The sequence below is a fragment of the Mastigoproctus giganteus genome, chromosome 6, assembly GCF_048544385.1.
Source record: "Mastigoproctus giganteus isolate SK-2022 chromosome 6, ASM4854438v1, whole genome shotgun sequence".
NCBI lineage: Eukaryota > Metazoa > Arthropoda > Arachnida > Uropygi > Thelyphonidae > Mastigoproctus > Mastigoproctus giganteus.
In genome coordinates, this window is record NC_143580.1 from 152,956,503 (window position 1) to 152,975,972 (window position 19,470).

General features: G+C 37.0%; 1 protein-coding gene across 5 annotated transcripts in view; it reads left to right on the forward strand.

The window, feature by feature from the left end:
* LOC150084661 (regulator of G protein signaling 7-like) overlaps window positions 1–19,470 on the forward strand; it is a 759,190-nt gene that overhangs the window by 721,497 nt on the left and 18,223 nt on the right. The window contains exon 16 of one of the 5 annotated variants that reach the window (XR_016547071.1): window positions 4,950–5,085. The exons of 3 other annotated variants lie outside the window; for them this stretch is intronic. Coding sequence is in view for 1 of the 2 variants with exons in the window: in XM_090375404.1 (XP_090231530.1) it covers window positions 4,969–4,971 (3 nt within the window). In the remaining variant the exon portion in view is untranslated. Of the gene's footprint in view, window positions 1–4,949; window positions 5,086–19,470 lie in introns of those variants that run through there. One more of the 5 variants, XM_090375404.1, reaches the window with a different exon arrangement.

Here is a 19,470-nt window from a genome sequence, read left to right on the forward strand (position 1 = left end):
GTATGCACAAGTACCACCTTTGAAGCAAAAAGATTCATAGACTGAATAATGAGGACAACTGAGATGAGCAGTGGTTGAGGCAACCGATAATTCTGGCAAAAAAAAATAAGTGGGCTTGGGCAGACGGCAGGTGGAAATAGATATAATTGAAATTGGAACTGAAACTAGGTATGTTTGTGAAATGAATGAGGAAGTTTTTCAACATTTGATAAATAAGTCTGTTTATTAGGTCGACTATTCATGTGGATTCAGTAGGAAAAGTGTGGGGGGGGGTACATTGTATGAAGCAATGAAATTTTTGGATATAGAATATCAGTGTTCTCCACAGAAAATTTTTCCAGCCGGGTGGGGAATTTATAACTTTGCAATGTTATAAATGTGACTTTAGCGATCCAGAGCAAAAATTAATTGCATAATTTAACATTATATGCTCCTGTCGCATTGACCTTGATCGCATAGTATGTTCAAATTAATATTGATCAAGATCAGTGAGCAATACCATACAAGTACGCGAGACTTGCTTAACTTTTAGCCGGGTGGTCAGTTAAATTCACTGGGTGGTGCACCCATTCGATAGGTCCTGAGGAGAACACTGCATATAAACAAGAATATACCCAGCTTGTCATCATAATATTACCTTGACAATGCTCCCTGCATACACACTAGTCAGACTCCCTCCAGTCACCAGCTGGAAGAGTAGAGGAAGCGAGATTATACAGTAGCTGATCCAGTTGCACCCTAGAGAGTTACCAATAGGTTTGATCCATGGTCTGCAAAAACTGTTTCAGATATAGGCAAAATTTGTATCTGTTAGACCAGTGGTTCCCAAATTACTGAAATCTACAGACCCCTTCAAAAATAAAAAAAAGTTTGTGGACCCCTATAATAGCATATGCATATATATATATAAAACGATATTTTAGTTAATTATAATACCAACTAGATAAATTGGACAAAAGTATTAGGGGTGAAAACTATAATCATTAGCTCAAAGTGCCAAATTTAATTAACACAAGTTGGACTTTTTTGTTGTACCCTATAAATAAACACATTGGATTTATTATATAAATCACTATTGGATTTATATTACATCAAATATCACTACATACTATAATACCAGGATCCTTACTAAAAGGTTGGGCAGTTATACTCCCAGTAAATCCCAAGTATCTATATGTTGTTTTTGTTGTTATTTAGGAGCATTAGCAACTAAGGCCATATTGCTCTGGGGATATGCGGTGGTCTTTCCCTGACCTTTCCGCATCCTCCGTATTTGGTGGCTCATGGGCTCAAACCCTGATCTAATAAAGAAGCGTGTGCTACGCACTGCTGCTCCTGCCCACCTGGCTATGGAGGCACCAAGTATCTATATAAAATGCTGTTTCTATGCTTTTGCTTTTTGCTTGCTAACTCTTAATTTTTTATACCTCAAAATCTATTAGAGCAATTCGAGGGAGATTGAGGTCTATTACTATCCTTAATCCTCTTCATATTCACCTTAATTTTTAGGCATAAGCCTTCCTTTTCACTACATAAATAAATAGTTAGTACTTATATATATTATTCATTTTTCACTTCCATTATTATTAATTTTCACTGCTATCTGTAGGGCTAGCGTTACTGGTTATTCTACCAGTTTTCTGCTAAATTTAAGGTATATTAAAGTAATTAAGCCAATTTGATTATATATTTACAGTAAATTCTTAGTATATTTGAACACAGAAAAACTGGCAAATGGCAAACAGAAACAGATAGCTTCAGCTAATTATTGATGGGATATATTGAGTGGAGTTAACATTCCATTCAATTATGATGGAATGGAATGGAATGGAATGTTAACATTCCCTTGTTAACATTCCATTCAATGTAACCATATATCTAAAATTAGCTATATTATCATTTTACTTTTACTATTTCATTTCATTTTATTTTATTTTATTATATGTTTATTTATAGGGTGCAACAAAAAAAGTCCAACTTGAGTTAATTAAATTTGGCACTTTGAGCTAATGATTATAGTTTTCACCCCTAATACTTTTGTCCAATTTATCTAGTTAGTATTATAATTAACTAAAATATTATTATATACAGACAGATGTAATGTACAATCATAAAGTTGATGGCATTAATCTGTTCTGCAACTCTTTCTTTTTATATTTCTTATATTCTTTTACATAACTTCATATATAGATAATATATATATATAAAGTCAAACACCATTTTGCAGACCCCCTGGAACTGGTCTACGGATCCCAGTTTGGGAAATTCTGTGTTAGACCACACCACAGCTTTCCAGTCAATCAATTTTTTTTGTCTTAGCCAGCCTTTTTCCATGGGCAGATGTTTAACATTGGTCATTTTTGGGGGACTGTACTCCAGATATTCATGTTTATGCAGTGTTCCCTTAGAAATTGGCCAATGGGATCCTTGGTTTTAACTGTTTGCAGCAGTTCATCTCATTTAAAATCTTCTTTTTTTTTTACCATATGTATTCACTAACAGATCTCTTTGAATTCTACTTGACAGTGCTAGTTGATTTTGACTTACACCATTCCTTAAAAACTCTTTATTACTGTTCTTCTGCAGTACCTGCAAATTCAGCTGCCTCTTAATAGTATGTCCTCAAATATTGTCACTCCTTTTTGCCATTCACTAACATCTTTTCTGCAGCCTATCTTTCAATCTGGAAACCCTTGCTTCTTCGATCAATGCTGGTATATCTGAAAAGATAAAACAGGTTATCCTTATACTCTGACTTCAGTGCTATAAGCAAACAATTGCAGACGATACATGTATTCAGTCTGTTATATTCCCTAATTACTTCAATGGACTAATTTTTTTTGTCTGGTGTCTGTATCTAACAACTGTAAAATATGTGTTAGATGGACATATTTTAGTTGCAGATATGTTACAGTTTGATAGGGCTGTCATTCCTATTTCTCGAATTTTGAGCAATGTGATATGTGGATGAATTAGTATGGAGAGAGGAGATATTCCCCTCTCCCATATTAATTTTTAGAAATCAGAATGATTTGATTCAATCATACCTTCAAACACTTGCAATAATTATGTCCTGAGTAGGATTGTTCATATGACAGTTTGAAGGTTTACACGAAATGAAGAAAAGTTTTGATGCCAAATAAAATTTGGTTTCATCAGTAATTTACATATTCACAGGCAGCTAATTATTCACCATTAATTGATGGAATACATAGAGGTCTACAGCATAAAATTAGTGCTATTTATTGTAACAGTGAATAAAAGTATGAAACCTACCTATGATTGGCACATGCACATAGCAGACCACAAGATTAAATATTAAAGTCATTAACTGACAGCTCTTTGTGCCAGTGAACATGTCAGAAAAGCAAGTTGGAAACAAAGGTTTTTCAGAATCTTTATTAACCATTGTCAATGTTCTGATGGAATACATCTTTTTAAAATAAGTAATGCAAAAACAGTATGCTTAATATGTAAAGAAAACAGAAAATAATTTGAATTATCATTTAACTACAGATTGTATTTAACTATGTTAAATATAAACTCTTCCTCTGAACAAAGATGGAATAAAAGGGAGAGGATATTTTGCAATTAAATAGAAGGAAAATAAAGTATGGTATATTCACCAAAGTTTTTGTATAAGAAGTAATAATGAAAGATAGCAGGATTTTTTACACTAAACAGCAAGCACTGCAAAAGGAAAGTTTATGGCTAACTGTTTGATATATTGTGCTGAAATGTTGTGCTCTGACAAGAAATAATTATATGAAAATGTAAGCTAATCCACAAAAATTTGACAGTATAAAAGATGTATTCAAGGTATATTGCCAAAAACTGAAGTTTAAAACTAAGTAACCAGTTTCAAATATTTTTTCTTGGTGCAGATGACAAACATTATATAAAAACTGGGGCAACTGCTAATATTTATTCATGGCACAACTGATTGACATGTGTTGCCTGATGACCTGCTTTCCATGCAATCAATGAAATTGGCAATTGCACTGCACTGTACTTTCAAAGAACTACTGGAAGCATCAAATAATAGTACTGAATAAATGAGTCACATGGAAAAAAAACAAGTTGTGACAACTGATGGCTACCCAGGTATGGAAGGGAAAAATGTTGGAGTAGCTAAAAAATATATATATATACATATAATGTATATAGCATCTTCACTGGTTAGATAAAATACCAAATCAAAATGACTGACCAAATATGGTCAGTAAATTATTTTACTCCATTATATAATCAACCAGGAAATCTTTCCCAAGGGATTACTTCAACTTGATATGTTGTGAATATTTTTGATAAAATTGTGAAGCATATTCATGGATGGCATCTAAACCACTAGAAATTTATTAGCCCCTTTTGGAGGATGTTAGAATATATAAATACTAATTACTTCAATGTTTACCACACAAACTTATTTTAGGTACAGTTTTAAAGTATTGTGGATATTAGAAAAGAAACTTTCAAATATCAAGAATGATTATGTGATTTTTGCATTTGCTATGGATGTAATGGGCTGTATGTATAATTTACACCCTAATGGCTACAAAAGGCAAAGGGATGCATGATATATACAGAACTGTTACATCATTTAATACAAATGATACTTTTTCAAGAACAGTTTAATAATAAGCAGTTCAGTCTTTTTTTTTTTTTTTTTTTTTTTTCAGTTTTCACAAAAAATTTTATCACTTCCAAACTAAAAAAAAAAAAAAACAAAAAACTGAAAGTACGATTTAACTGTAACATCAATCCCTTTTTCGTTTGTCATCGATAAAGTACCAAGTAATCTTCAAATGGAATTGACTTGCAGTATGTACACTTCTTAAGGAGCAATTCAACTCAGTTTCAGTATTAAATTTCTATACTTTGCTTAATGAAGATAATGTTCGAGAAATAAAGTGCTTGCTATGTTTGGTTCTACTTTTATTTGTGAACAGACTTTTTCCCTCCTAAAAGTGAACAAACCAAAAAAAAGTTGATCCACGATGGCAGACTAGCATCTTCAATCAGTATTTCGCATAGCAAAAATGGAACTGGAGCCAGACATCAGCATATAATGAAAACTTTCTACAAGTGAGTAGCTAATGTATATTTATTCTATTAAAATCACTAATCCAAAGGCATTGAGAAATAAATGTCCTGTGGTTATAAAATGTATTTCAACAAATATATAAAATTGTGCAGAATAAGGAAACTGTGGTATTCCTTTTTAATATTGTAAGCATGAGAATTTCAACAAAGTTTGCTTGAAATTCATTGTTGTGAGTAATGCAAATTGAATTAATTGGAACATTTATGTATTGTTGTCTATTTATTACAATTACAAAAGAAATTAAAATGATATATATATATATATATGGTGTCCTTGCACGAGCTTTACAATTTTAATCTTTTTATTCCACAGAGTAATGGCTAAAATATACACCATTTCAAAAGATAAACTTAAAACGTTCCAGCCTGGTACTTAAGTTGCAACCTACTCTAAGTGGCATTACACTTCTCAGTATTGTGAATTGGTGTTTGGCCAGAGAAGACATTTTGTATGTTAGCTTTTTGTGAAACAAAATCTGTGTGACATCGATTCGATTAGTGCAAGTGTTTTGTGAATGGTGGTTTGTTTGTAAAGGGAAAAAAAATACTGGCAGACCTTTTATGAGTAAAGAATGTGTTGAAGACATCAGACAATCATTTTTTCCCAGTCTGCAGAAATTGGTGCAGGAGGGTAGTAGGCAACTTAACATACCAAAAATAACTGTTTGGCAAGCCAGCACTCCACACTTATTGCATTCAGACTGTGCATAACTGAAACTTGCAGATGAAGTGAAACACTAACTTTTGTTCAGAGTCCTTCAAAAAATTGTACACGACTCGACCTTTTCAATTACTGCTCCTTCAATCATTATTTCCCTTTCTGTGGCATACTTGTTCATCATTACTTTTGTTTTAGCCATATTCATCTTTAGTCCAAAATCCTTACTAGCTGTGCATAACTGATTAAGATTTTCCTCTAATTCTTTGGAATCGTGGCTTATGACCACAATGTCATCTGCAAATCGTAAATGGTTTAGGTACTCTCCGTTCACATTGACTCCTTTCTGTGACCAGTCTAATATTCTGAAAGCTTCCTCAAGGGCAACAGTAAACAGCTTCGGAGATATTGTGTCTCCTTGTCGAACTCCTTTCTCAATTTTAAATTTCCTACTGTCTTTGTCTAGTCTAATAAAGGAGGTAGCACACTCATATATTTTCTTCAAAATCATAATATATGGGGTATCAATGCCTTGTCTTTCCAGTGCCCGAAACATTGCCTTATGCTGTATGGAGTCAAATGCCTTTTCATAATCCACAAATGCCAGGCATAATGGTGTTTTATATTCATTTGCTTTCTCCATTAGCTGTGATATTATGTGAAGGTGATCCATAGTTGAGAATCCTGTCCTAAAGCCAGCTTGCTCTTTCAGTTGATTCTCATCAAGTATTCTTTCTAATCTGTTAGTAATGACCCTAGTGAACAACTTGTAGATGTGGGATAACAAGCTAATTGGTCTATAATTTCCAATTTCTGATTTATCTCCTTTCTTATGCAGCAGAACTATGATTGCATTATTCCACTGCTTAGGCGTCACACCTTTTCTAATGCACTTTGTGAAGAGCCGTGCCAGTTTTTGTGTTATGTCTCTTCCTCCCAATTTTAACAACTCTACAGTAACTTCATCGTCCCCCGGGGCTTTCTGATTCTTCATTTTCTTCAATGCATGTTCTACCTCTTCAGGAAGAATATCGGGTATGTCGTATGTGTTGCTACTTTGCAATCCATCTTCCCCACTGCTGGCATCATTCCCCTGCTCCTTGTAGTCTTCTGCTATTTGAATTATGCCTTCTCTGCTGTTTATAAGTACACCATCGCTATTCTTCAGTTTCAGTATCATTTGTCTTTCTGTATTACTGCTCATGGCTGCTGATTTAAATCCTTTGTTTTCCCTTAATGCTTGTTCTACTTTTCTTGTGTTAAATCTTCTTATGTCCTCTCTGAGTCTCTTTCTAATGGCTTTGCATAACTCAGTATACTCAATTTTCTCTCTGTCAGTGTTTTTCTTGCTTTTCATTTGTTGTCTTCGGTTCATCATGACAAGTTTTTCTTGACTAATTTTTTCTTCTTTGGATTTCTTTTTCCCTATATAGGTTTCTTGGGCCTTATACACCTCAATCAGATCACAATTCAAGGCCTTATACACCTCAATCAGATCACCTCGCAGGTGCCAGCTGCTGCAATTTGCAGAACTTAAGCCTCTCTTGGTAAAAAGATCCCTTCATTCCCCTCACCAATCTTGTTGCCCTTCTCTGTACATGCTCAAGCAAATTTACATCCTTCCTAAAATGAGGCCTCCAGACCTGTACGCAGTACTCAAGGCATGGCCTCACCATTGCCTTATACAGAGGAACAATCACCTCCTTTTCCCTGCTAGAAAAATTCCTGTATATCATTGACAAAACCCCATGGCTTGCCCTTGCAGCCTGTCTGCATTGCCAGAAAACTTCATATCTGACTGCACAATTATTCCCAAGTATTTTTCATTTTCTACCACCTTAAGTGTAGTACCACACAGTTGGTACGTTTCTCTGGGGTTACTTCTACCCATATGCAGTACTTTGCATTTTTCAATGTTAAACTTCAGTTGCCACTTCTCAGCCCATCTGCCCAAATTTTCTAGATCCTGTTGCAGTAGCACACTTCCATTACTGTCATTAACAACCCTGCCAACCTTTGTATCATCTACAAACTTCGACACTAAGCCTGATATACCTTCATCAATATCATTGATAAATATACAAAACAACAGTGGACCCAACACCAAACCCTGGGGGACTCCACTAATAACATTAGTCCACGAAGAGCAGCACCCATTGATTACCACCCTCTGTTTTCTCCCACTTTTATCCAATGTAGCAACTTACCCTTAATACCACTCTGCTCCAATTTGTTAGTAGTCTTCCATGCCTAACAGTGTCAAAAGCTTTCCTGAAATCCAAGTATATGATATTAAAATTATTTTTTTCATCCAGTTCCTTTGTAACCACATCCAGTGACCATTGGAGCAGAATGGTTACATTCTGCTCCAATTTGTACAGTGGTCTTCCATGTGCAACAGTGTCAAAAGCTTTCCTGAAATCCAAGTTTATAATATCAAAATTATTTTTCGCATCCTTTTTAACAAGAGCAGCTGAGTTACTTTACAATGTGTGGAAAAGCCTTGTCTTGTCCTGCATAAAAATTGATTACAAACATCCTTACCTCATCTCTCTCCCTCTCTCTCTCCCCCCCCCCAACAGTAGCCCATTTTAAGAAAGTGGTCCTTTTTAAACACCAGTATTATCTAACTACCAACATGGTAAAAAAAGCTTTAGAAACAAAGCATGATCCTTCTTTTGGAGTACCTTTTTAACATCTCTTCACTGCATGTGTCCTCACCATTTTTAAATCCTCTCAGAATCATCGGTAAGGGTCACACAGTGAGATCAGATTTATAATCTGGTGTGAGCACAGTGCCAAATATCCCCTGGTAGCAGTAGGGTTTTTTTTTTTTTTTTGTACTTTCCATTTTTGCATGCAATGCCAACATAAAAGATCAAAAAGTGACGTCGCTATGAATGCTTAACTGCTATAGCCATTGGATAATGTCCATTCTAAATTTCATCTTGTGCACACACATAATGTGCATAAGTCATCAACATAGTCTGTTTTTGGGCTTGTTAGCATATGTGCATAATACATCTATTGTCTTTACATCTACATGTAATAATGCAGCTCCTAGTAGATGGATTTTCATGATATATATATGGACCTTTTAGAAACATTTATTGTTCCACCCAAATTTCATTAAAATCAATCAGACTAATAGAAATCTGACAATTATTTCTTTGTCCATCCGAATGTAATGACTCAACTCCCAATAGATGGGTTTCATGAAATTTTATATTTAAATCTTTATAGAATGATTTGTTGAGTCTTCTTAAATTTTATTAAAATCAGACCAATAAAAATCCAGTAAAATATTATTTCGTTGTTCATCCATCCACATGTAATAACTCAACTTCCAGCAGCTGTATTTTCATGAAATTTTATATTCAAATCTTTATAGAATGATTTGTTGAGTCTTCTTAAATTTTATTAAAATCAGACCAATAAAAATCCAGTAAAATATTATTTCGTTGTTCATCCATCCACATGTAATAACTCAACTTCCAGCAGCTGTATTTTCATGAAATTTTATATTCAGATCTTTCAGAAATATTTGTTAAGCCTTCCCAAATTTTATCAAAATCAGACCAATAGAAATCCAGCAATTATAATTATTGCTTTTTTTTTTTTTTTTTTTTCACATCCATATCCCATATATTGTAACTGAAGCACTATACATTATGTTTGTTGCCATGCTCTGGTTGTAGAAATGAATGGGCAATGTGGTGGATGTGTTTTTGCTAGCTTCCTCTCTTTTCCCCACCTCTTTTTTTTTTTTTTTTTTTTAAATAAATTTAAATGAACTAGTTTAGATATGATAGCACTAGCCAACAGAATTAAGCTTTTTTTCCTAACACTTGTAGTTTTTGCAATATGACTATTGATAGTATTAGTACAAGTTAAGATTATTTCAAATAAAAACACACAAGGCTGACTACAATTATTTTATAACTTTTACAGTTTAAATAATATAGTATGCTATTGTAAAAAAGATACGAACAATTTAAAAATTTTCTGTACATGATTTCCTTGGGTACACTTTGTAGTAGTAGTAGTGGTGGTGGTGGCGGCATGTGATGCAAGAAAGCAAGTGTATGAGCTTATGCAGCATCAGCCAAAAAAAAAATCACACCATTCCCTCCAAATGCCTGTCCAGTTCCTCCTTAAATTTATTTAACTTATCAACTTCCACAACGACAGATGGAAGTTTGTTCCAGCAATTAACCACCCGCTGGCTAAAGGCAAATTTCCACACATCTATTCTACATCTGTCTTTTCTTAATTTTAATATATGCTTCCTTAGGTTCGTAATCTGAAAAAGTGCAAGGATCCAATCAGAATTCAGAGTGCTCAACCCATTCAAGGCCTCATACACCTCAATCAGATCACCATGCAGGTGCCTAGTCTCCAGCTGCGGCAATTTGCAGAACTTAAGCCTCTCTTGGTAAAAAGATCCCTTCATTCCCCTCACCAATCTTGTTCCCTTCTCTGTACACGCTGAAGCAAATCTACATCCTTCCTAAAATGAGGCCTCCAGACCAGTACACAGTACTCAAGGCATGGCCTGACCATTGCCTTATACAGAGGGACAATCACCTCCTTTTCCCCGCTAGCAAAATTCCTATATATCATTGACAAAACCCCATGACCTGCCCTGGCAGCCTGTCTGCATTGCTCAGAAAACTTCATATCTGACTGCACAATTACTCCCAGGTCTTTTTCATTTTCTACCACCTTAAGTGAAGTACCTTTCTCTGGGGATCCTTCTACCCATATGCAGTACTTTGCATTTGTCAAGGTGCCTTGACAAATGCAAGAAGTGGCACCTTCAGTTGCCACTTCTTAGCCCATCTGCCCAAATTATCTAGATCCTGTTGCAGTAGCACACTGTCATTAACAACCCTGCCAACCTTTGTATCATCTGCAAACTTCAACACTAAGCCTGATATACCTTCATCAATATCATTGATAAATATACAAAACAACAGAAGACCCAACACCGAACCCTGTGGGACTCCACTAATAACATTAGTCCACGAAGTGGACTAATGTTATTAGTGGAGTAGTGTTATTAGTGATAACACTAATAACTCCACTACTACTAATAACTCCACTAATGTTATTAGTGGAGTTATTAGTAGACTAATTAGCCCATTAATTACCACCCTCTGTCTTCTCCCACTCAACCATCCTTTTATCCATTGTAGCAACTTGCCCTTAATACCATTCTGCTCCAATTTGTACAATAGTCTTCCATGCGCAACAGTGTCAAAAGCTTTCCTGAAATCCAAATATATGATATCAAAATTATTTTTTGCATCCAGTTCCTTTGTAACCACATCATAATATCCTATCAAATTTGTCAGACAAGACTTTCCCTTAACAAACCCATGCTGTGTCTGAATTATTGCTGCAGTCTTGTCTAGATGATCCTGCAATGCATCTTTAACCAGTGACTCCATTATTTTACCCGGAACAGAAGTTAAACTAACTGGTCTGTAATTACTTGTGTCACCCTTCAATCCCCCTTTGTGAATTGGGGATACATTTGCACATCTCCAGCCCATGGGGACCTCCCCTGACTCCAAGGATGCTCTCATAATTATGGCTGAGGGTTGCTTAGTTGCTTTGCCACCTCCTTTAATATAACTGGATTGATCCCATCGACCCCAGGTGCCTTTCTTATGTTTAACTTCAACAATTTCTCCTCCACTTTGCTCTCAGTTATTACAAAATCATTAAGCACCCTGCTACCATTTTCAAACCTTAATAACTCCTCATGTGTGAATGTAGATGCAAAATACTCATTCAGTTTGTTTGCTATCTGAGCAGGATCATCAACCATCGATATCAAGTGGACCAATCAGATTCATCCCCTTCCTTTTAGAGTTTATATAAGTATTATTATTATTATTATTATTATTAATAGCCATATGATGCAAGGAAGCCTAAGGCTTGTGCTGCACCAGACAAAAAAAATTCCCAAGTTACCTTGAGAGAGAGAGAAAGAGAGAGAGAGAGTAAGAAGTAGAAAGGAATCACCAAGAAAGAGAAGAATTAAGTAAAGAAATCCTTGCTGTTTTTCTTAGCATCTTTTGCCAAAGATTTCTCGTAATCTGCCTTTGCCGGCCTAACCTCCTTGGTGACCTGATTACAGACTAGCTTATATCTGCCATAGGCTTCTGAGTCGCTTGATAATTTATATGCATCCCATGCATTTTTATTCTCTGTCACGAGTCTCATTAGTTCATTTGGTAACCATTTAGGCCTAAATCTTGAACAATATTTCTTAATAGGTATGAATCTTTTAGTAGCATCCACGATTAATTCCTTGAATGCTTCCCACTTTGAATTTACTGTTGGTAACATCGTCAGTTGGTCCCACTGTACAGAATTCAAAAACTGTCTGAGACCACTGTACTCACCTTTATGGAAGCAAAAACCCTTTCCTTTACCCCTGATGGTAATTATATCTTTAAGTATATCCCACATCAGTACACTGTGATCACTGCCACCTAGTGGTTCCTTTATCTGCAAATTCTTAATACACAAATGATCACTGCTGATAACCAGATCAAGAGTATTACCCTCTCTGGTTGCCTCTCGAACATGCTGCTGCTGAAAACAACCATCCAATAAACCCACAAAAGTCTTACTAGTGTGCGAGTGACCAAACCACAAGTTCCAGTCAATATCTGGGAAGTTAAAATCCCCCATTATAAGACATTCTGATTTACTAGCCCACTCTATTTCTCTGTACAATTGTTCATTGTACTCATTCGAGTCATTAGGCCTATAACACACTCCTACTGTTATTTTTGCTTTCCAGTGCTTATGTCACACCAAACTGACTCAACAGTGCACTGTTCACCTATATCAACTGGATGCACTTCTTTTGAGTTTGTTTTTCTTAATTAACAGTATGACATCTCCTCCCTTCCTATCCTGTCTATCCTTTCTGTACACATTGTATTCCCCAAATTCCAGTTCTGCATTCCTCATATCTGTGTGACACCACGTCTCTGCTATCCCAACGATATCCACCTTTGATGTCTTGACCAACACTTCAAATTCATCAAATTTATTTACTATACTTCTAGCATTGGTATACATGCAAGCATACATGCTCCTATTCCTAGTTACCCTAACACATCCCATATACCCACCTATTTCAGGATGACTGCCATCCATCCCTGAAACCCCCAACACCCCTTGCTCCAGGTCGCTACTTATTCTAATAGAAGTTGTGCAAGAATCACCTTCGCCTCTGCCTGCGGCTACTTTTAATCTTTTAGTCTGTGAATTCCCCCCAAGCTAGCAGTTTTCCGAACCACCTAACACTGCCTCGATAGCATCAGCAAATATTCTTGCACCCTTTCTATTTAAGTGTATCCCATCCCTGTTAACAGCACAGACCACGCTGAAAAAAATTCTACCCCTTGAGCCTTGCACATTCGCTCCAGGGCCGAATTGATTGACAAGGCTCTCATCATGTATTCCCTCCTATCGTGTCTGGGCAGAATTGCAGACACTTTCAAATTTGTCTAGAGTGTCACAGTACATTAGCATTAGTAGAGGCATAACATGCAAGAAAGCAAGCTTATATACAGCAACACTCAAAAAAAAAAACCCTTCCCATTTCACTGATCCATTTGTTCCAAATGTTTGTCTAGTTCTGCCTTGAATTTATTTAAGCAATCAACTTCCACAACAACAGATGGAAGTTTGTTCCAGCAATCAAATACCTGCTGGCTAAAGGCAAATTTCCGCACATCTATTCTACAACCATCTTTTCTCAGTTTGAATCTATGCCCCTCAGGGAAGAATCCCATCAGCATTGAGCCTGCTCAATCCATTCAAGGCCTTATACACCTCATCCAGCAGTAGTCAGATAATGCACATTCCTTACAGAAACTTCAGTAGCAATTTTTCATTGACTTAATATCTTGTTGTAATCATTCCTCCCCACCCCAGCTCATCACTCACTCACTCACCAAGGTTTTCAAGAAAGAACTCTTAAATATGAATACAAGAAATGAAGTTTCAGTGACATACAACATCCCATTTCTTTATATGCATTGAGCAGTTTATGAACTTAGTTTTTATATGCAGGTGACCTGTGATTACATAAAATTTCTACAAAGCTATCTGAAAGCCAGCCATGCTTTTAGTTCCAATACTTTGAGGCATTTTTCAAAGCTTTCATTCCACAGAAGCTCTGATTTGAGGCCCTACAAAGATTCCCCCCTTTCACTTTTGCAGCACTGACGTTGGAAATGTCTCACTTAAGTGATGAAATCCTCTTATTCATCTTACCTCTTCATTAGGCCAGGTTTAATGTTGAGAGGTGGAATATAAGGCTTACAATACCGGTCAAAAGCTTAATATGAGTATTTCGGTATTTTTAATTTATGAAACTGGGATACCGGTATTCCAAAAACAAACGTTTTTCTCAATAAATTTTGATGACAGTTAGGTGCAATAAAGTAAGGAAAAAACAAGTACTGTAATTACTTGAATTCAAGTTTTAAATAAACATTTATTGCAATAATAAATATTCTGAAAAAAATCATTAAAAATACAGTTATTCTCAAAACAAAAAAATACATATTGTTACTGCAAAGTTTAGTTATGTTTAAGCATCCACACTACCTGTCCAAATAAAGTTAGCTCTTAAGAAACATAAGCAATCAATAGTATGATTGTTTAAAATGGATCTAATTTTGGTACATACAGTATTTGATTAGCTGCAAAAAAACGCTCTTAAATGACATCTATGAAAGGATATAGGGTGTGATGTCTAAACTTGCAGATGATGTAAAGATCAGTAGAGTAGTTAATGATTGCCGCCAAGCAGAGCTTCTTCAGAGTGACCTAGACAGACTTCCGGGATAGTCAGAAAAGTGGCAGCAAAATGCAAGGACTTACACCTGGGGAACAGCAACCCCAAAATAATTTATACATTTGGTGGAGTTGAACTACAGTCAGTAGTGGAGGAACAGGACTTGAGAGTTACGATATGGTCAGACATGAAGTTGTTTGAGAATTGTGGACAGGTTGCAATGTTACATGGTGTCCTATCGATGATTTATCGAACATTTGCTAGTAGAGATAAGGACATCATAATCACATAAAGCTGATTTTATAACCTTTATGTCATTAAATTATAAACTTTTTTTTTTTTTTTAAATTAGTAATGAAAAACTGGTATTTTTGTATCAGTACCGGTATTGATACAAAATACCTGTCCAGCTGAGCTTTAAATTTATTTAGGCTATGAACTTCCACAACAAGGGATGGAAGTCTGTTCCAGCAACCAACTACCCGCTGGCTAAAGGCAAATTTCCGCACATCTATCCTTTATCTGTCTTTCCTCAATTTGAATTTATGCCCTCTCAGGTGATTATTCTGAGCAAGAGGAAAACTCCCATCAGCATTGAGCATGCTCAAACCATTCAAGGCTTTATACTGCTCTATCAGATCACCTTGTCGGTGCCTAGTCTCCAGACACTGTAATTTGCAAAACTTAAACCTTTCTTCGTAAGAGTAACCCTTTGTTCCATTCACTAATCTTGTTGCCCTTCTCTGTACTCATTCCAGAAGCTCTACATCCTTCTTGAAATGAGGCCTCCAGACCTGTATACAGTACTCTAGGTGTGGCCTGACCATCGTCTTATACAAGGGAATAATCACCTCCTTATCCCTGCTAGACAAATTCCTATATATCATTGACAATACACCACGAACTACTCTTGCAGCCCGTCTGCACTGCTCAGAGAACTTCATATCTGCCTGCACAATTACCCCCAGGTCCTTTTCATTCTCTACCACTGTCAGTGTAGTACCACAGAGTTGATACGTTGCTCTGGGGTTGTTGTTTCCCATATGTAGTACTTTACATTTATCAATGTTAAACTTCATTTGCCACCTCTCAGCCCATCTGCTCAACCTTTCCACATCCTGTTGCAGCAGCATAGTGCCAGTAGTGTCCTTAACAACCCTGCCAACCTTTGTATCATCTGCAAACTTGGACATTAAGCTTGATATACCATCATCAATATTATTTATAAATACAGAAAACAATAATGGACCCAACACTGAACCCTGAGGGACTCCACTAATAACATTAGTCCACGATAAGCAGTGTCCATTGATTACCACTGTCTGTCTTCTCCCCCTCAACCACCCCTTTATCCATAGCAGCAATTTGCCTTCAATGCCACACTGTTCCAATTTGTGCAGCAGTCTTCCATGTGCAACAGTATCAAAAGCCTTTCTAAGATCCAAATATATGATATCAAAGTTATTCCCTGCATCCAGTTCCTTTGTGACCACATCATAGTATTCAATCAAATTGGTCAGGCAAGACTTCCCCTTAACAAAACCATGCTGTGTCCGATTTATAACTGAAGTCTTGTCTAGATGATGCTGCAGTGCTTCTTTAACCAGTGCCTCCATAGATTTTCCTGGAACAGAAGTTAAACTCACAGGTCTATAATTACTTGTGTCAGCCTTTGATCCTCCTCTGTGAATTGGGGTCACATTTGCACATCTCCAGTCTATGGGTACCTACCCCTTAGCATTAGCATTAGCATTAGTAGAGGCATATGATGCAAGAAAGCAAGCTTATTCAGCATCAGCCAGAAAAAAAAAAAAAAAACACACTCCCATTTCACCCCTCTGTTCGTTCGAAATACCTGTCCAGTTGAGCTTTAAATTTATTTAGGCTATCAACTTCAACAACAAGTGATGGAAGTCGGTTCCACCAACCAACCACCCGCTGGCCAAAGGCAAATTTCCGCACATCTATCCGACATCCGTCCTTCCTCAATTTGAATTTATGCCCTCTTAGGTGATTATTCTGAGCAAGATGAAGAATCCCATTGGCATTGAGCATGCTCAAACCATTCAAAGCCCTATACACCTCTATCAGATCACCTCGCCAGTGCCTAGTCTCCAGACTCTGTAATTTGCAAAACTTAAGCCTTTCTTCGTAAGAGCAACCCTTTGTTCCATTCACTAATCTTGTTGCCCTTCTCTGTACCCGTTCCAGCAGTTCTACATCCTTCTTGAAATGAGGCCTCCAGACCTGTATACAGTACTCAAGATGTGGCCTAACCATTGCCTTATACAAGGGAATAATCACCTCCTTATCCCTGCTAGAAAAATTCCTATATATCATTGACAAGACACCATGAGCTACTCTTGCAGCTCGTCTGCACTGCTCAGAGAACTTCATATCTGCCTGCACAATTACCCCCAGGTCCTTTTCATTCTCCACCACTGTCAGTGTAGTACCGCAGAGTTGATACGTTGCTCTGGGGTTACTGTTTCCCATATGTAGTACTTTACATTTGTCAATGTTAAACTTCATTTGCCACCTCTCAGCCCATCTGTTCAACCTTTCCAGATCCTGTTGCAGCAGCATAGCGTCAGTAGTGTCCTTAACGACCCTGCCAACCTTTGTATCATCTGCAAACTTGGACATTAAACTTGATATCCCATCATCAATATCATTCATAAACACCGAAAACAACAACGGACCCAACACTGAACCTTGAGGAACTCCACTAATAACATTAGTCCACGTTGAGCAGTGTCCATTGATTACCACTCTCTGTCTTCTGCCACACAACCAACCCCTTATCCATAGCAGCAATTTGCCTCCAATGCCACACTGCTCCAATTTGTGCAGCAGTCTTCCATGTGCAACAGTATCAAAAGCCTTTCTAAGATCCAAATATATAATATCAAAGTTATTCCCTGCATCCAGTTCTTTTGTGACTACATCATAGTCCAATCAAATTGGTCAGGCAAGACCTGCCCTTAACAAAACCATGCTGCGTCTGAGCTATAACTGAATTCTTGTCTAGATGATCCTGCAGTGCTTCTTTAACCAGTGCCTCCATTAATTTACCTGGAACAGAAGTTAAACTAACAGGTCTATAATTACTTGTGTCAGCCTTTGATCCTCCTTTGTGAATTGGGGTTACATTTGCACATCTCCAGTCTATGGGTACCTCCCCTGAGTCCAAAGAAGCTCTCATAATTATGGCTAGGGGTTTGCATACTTCCTTTGCTGCCTCCTTTAATATAACTGGATAGATCCCATCCACCCCAGGTGCCTTTTTTATGTTTATCATCAACAATCTCTCCTCCACTTTCCTCTCAGTTATTACAAAATCATCCAGCTCACTGCCAATGTTTACTTTACCTACATCATTCTCCTTCCTGAATAACTCCTCATGTGTGAATGTCGATGCAAAATACTCGTTTAGATTGTTAGCCACCTGAGCAGGATCCTCAACTGTTGAACCATCAATATCCAGTGGACCAATCTGATTCATCCCTTTCCTTCTCGAGTTCAAATATGTAAAGACCTCTTTTCTGTTTTTCTTTGCATCCTTTGCCAAGGATTTTTCGTAGTCTGCCTTTGCCTGCCTAATCTCCTTTGTGACTTGGTTACAGACCAACTTATATCTATCATAGGCTTCCATGTCACCCATTAATTTGTATGTATGTATCCCATGCATTTTTCTTCTCTGCCACATGTCTCATTAATTCATCTGACAACCATTTAGGCCTAAACCTTGAACAATATTTCTTAGTTGGTATGTAAAGCCTGGTAGCCTCCAAGATTAGTTCCTTGAATGCTTCCCATTTTGAGTTTGCTGTTGGTAACATCATCAGTCGGTCCCACTGTATAGAATTTAAATACTGTCTCAGACCATCATAGTCGCCTTTACGAAAACAAAAACCCTTCCCTTTACCTCTGATGGTAGTTACCTCCTTGAGTAAATCCCACTTCAACACACTGTGATCACTGCCACCTAGTGGTTCATTTATCTGCAGATTCTTAATGCATGAAGAATCACTACTGATAATCAGATCAAGAGTATTGCTCCCTCTTGTTGCCTCACGAACATGCTGATGTAGAAAACAGTAATCCAATAAATCCACAAAAGCCTTGCTAGTGTGCGAGTGACCAACCCACAAATTCCAGTCAATATCTGGGAAATTAAAATCCCCCATTATAAGACTCTCTGATTTACTGGCCCACTCTATTTCCCTGTACAATATCTTATTATACTCATCAGAGTCATTAGGCCTATAGCACACTCCTACTCTCAATTTTGATTTCCCTATGCTTATGTCACACCAAACTGACTCGACACTGCCCTGTCCATCGATGTCCACTGGCTTCACTTCCTTGGACTTTATGTGTTTCTTAATTAATAGCATAACCCCTCCTCTCCTCCTGTCCTGTCTGTCCTTTCTATACACATTGTATTCCCCAAATTCCAGTTCCGCATTACTTATATCTGTGTGACACCACGTCTCTGATATCCCAACAATATCTGCCTTTGATGTTTTGAGCAATACCTCAAATTCATCAAATTTATTTACCAAACTCCTAGCATTGGTGTACACGCAGGTATACATGCACCTGTTTCTATTCTTAGCTACCCTAACACAACCCATGTGTTTACTTGTACCGCAATGACTACCAGCAGTCTCTGAAATATCCTGCATCTTGTTTTCCAGGCTTCTGCTCATTTCAATAGAAGCAGTGCAAGAATCACTTCCACCTCTGCCAGTGGCTACTGTTAATCTATTAGTCCTTGTATCCCCCCCCCAACTAGCAGTTTTTCAACCCACCTAACACTGCCTCGACAGCATCAGCAAAAATTCTTGCACCCTTTCTATTTAAGTGTATC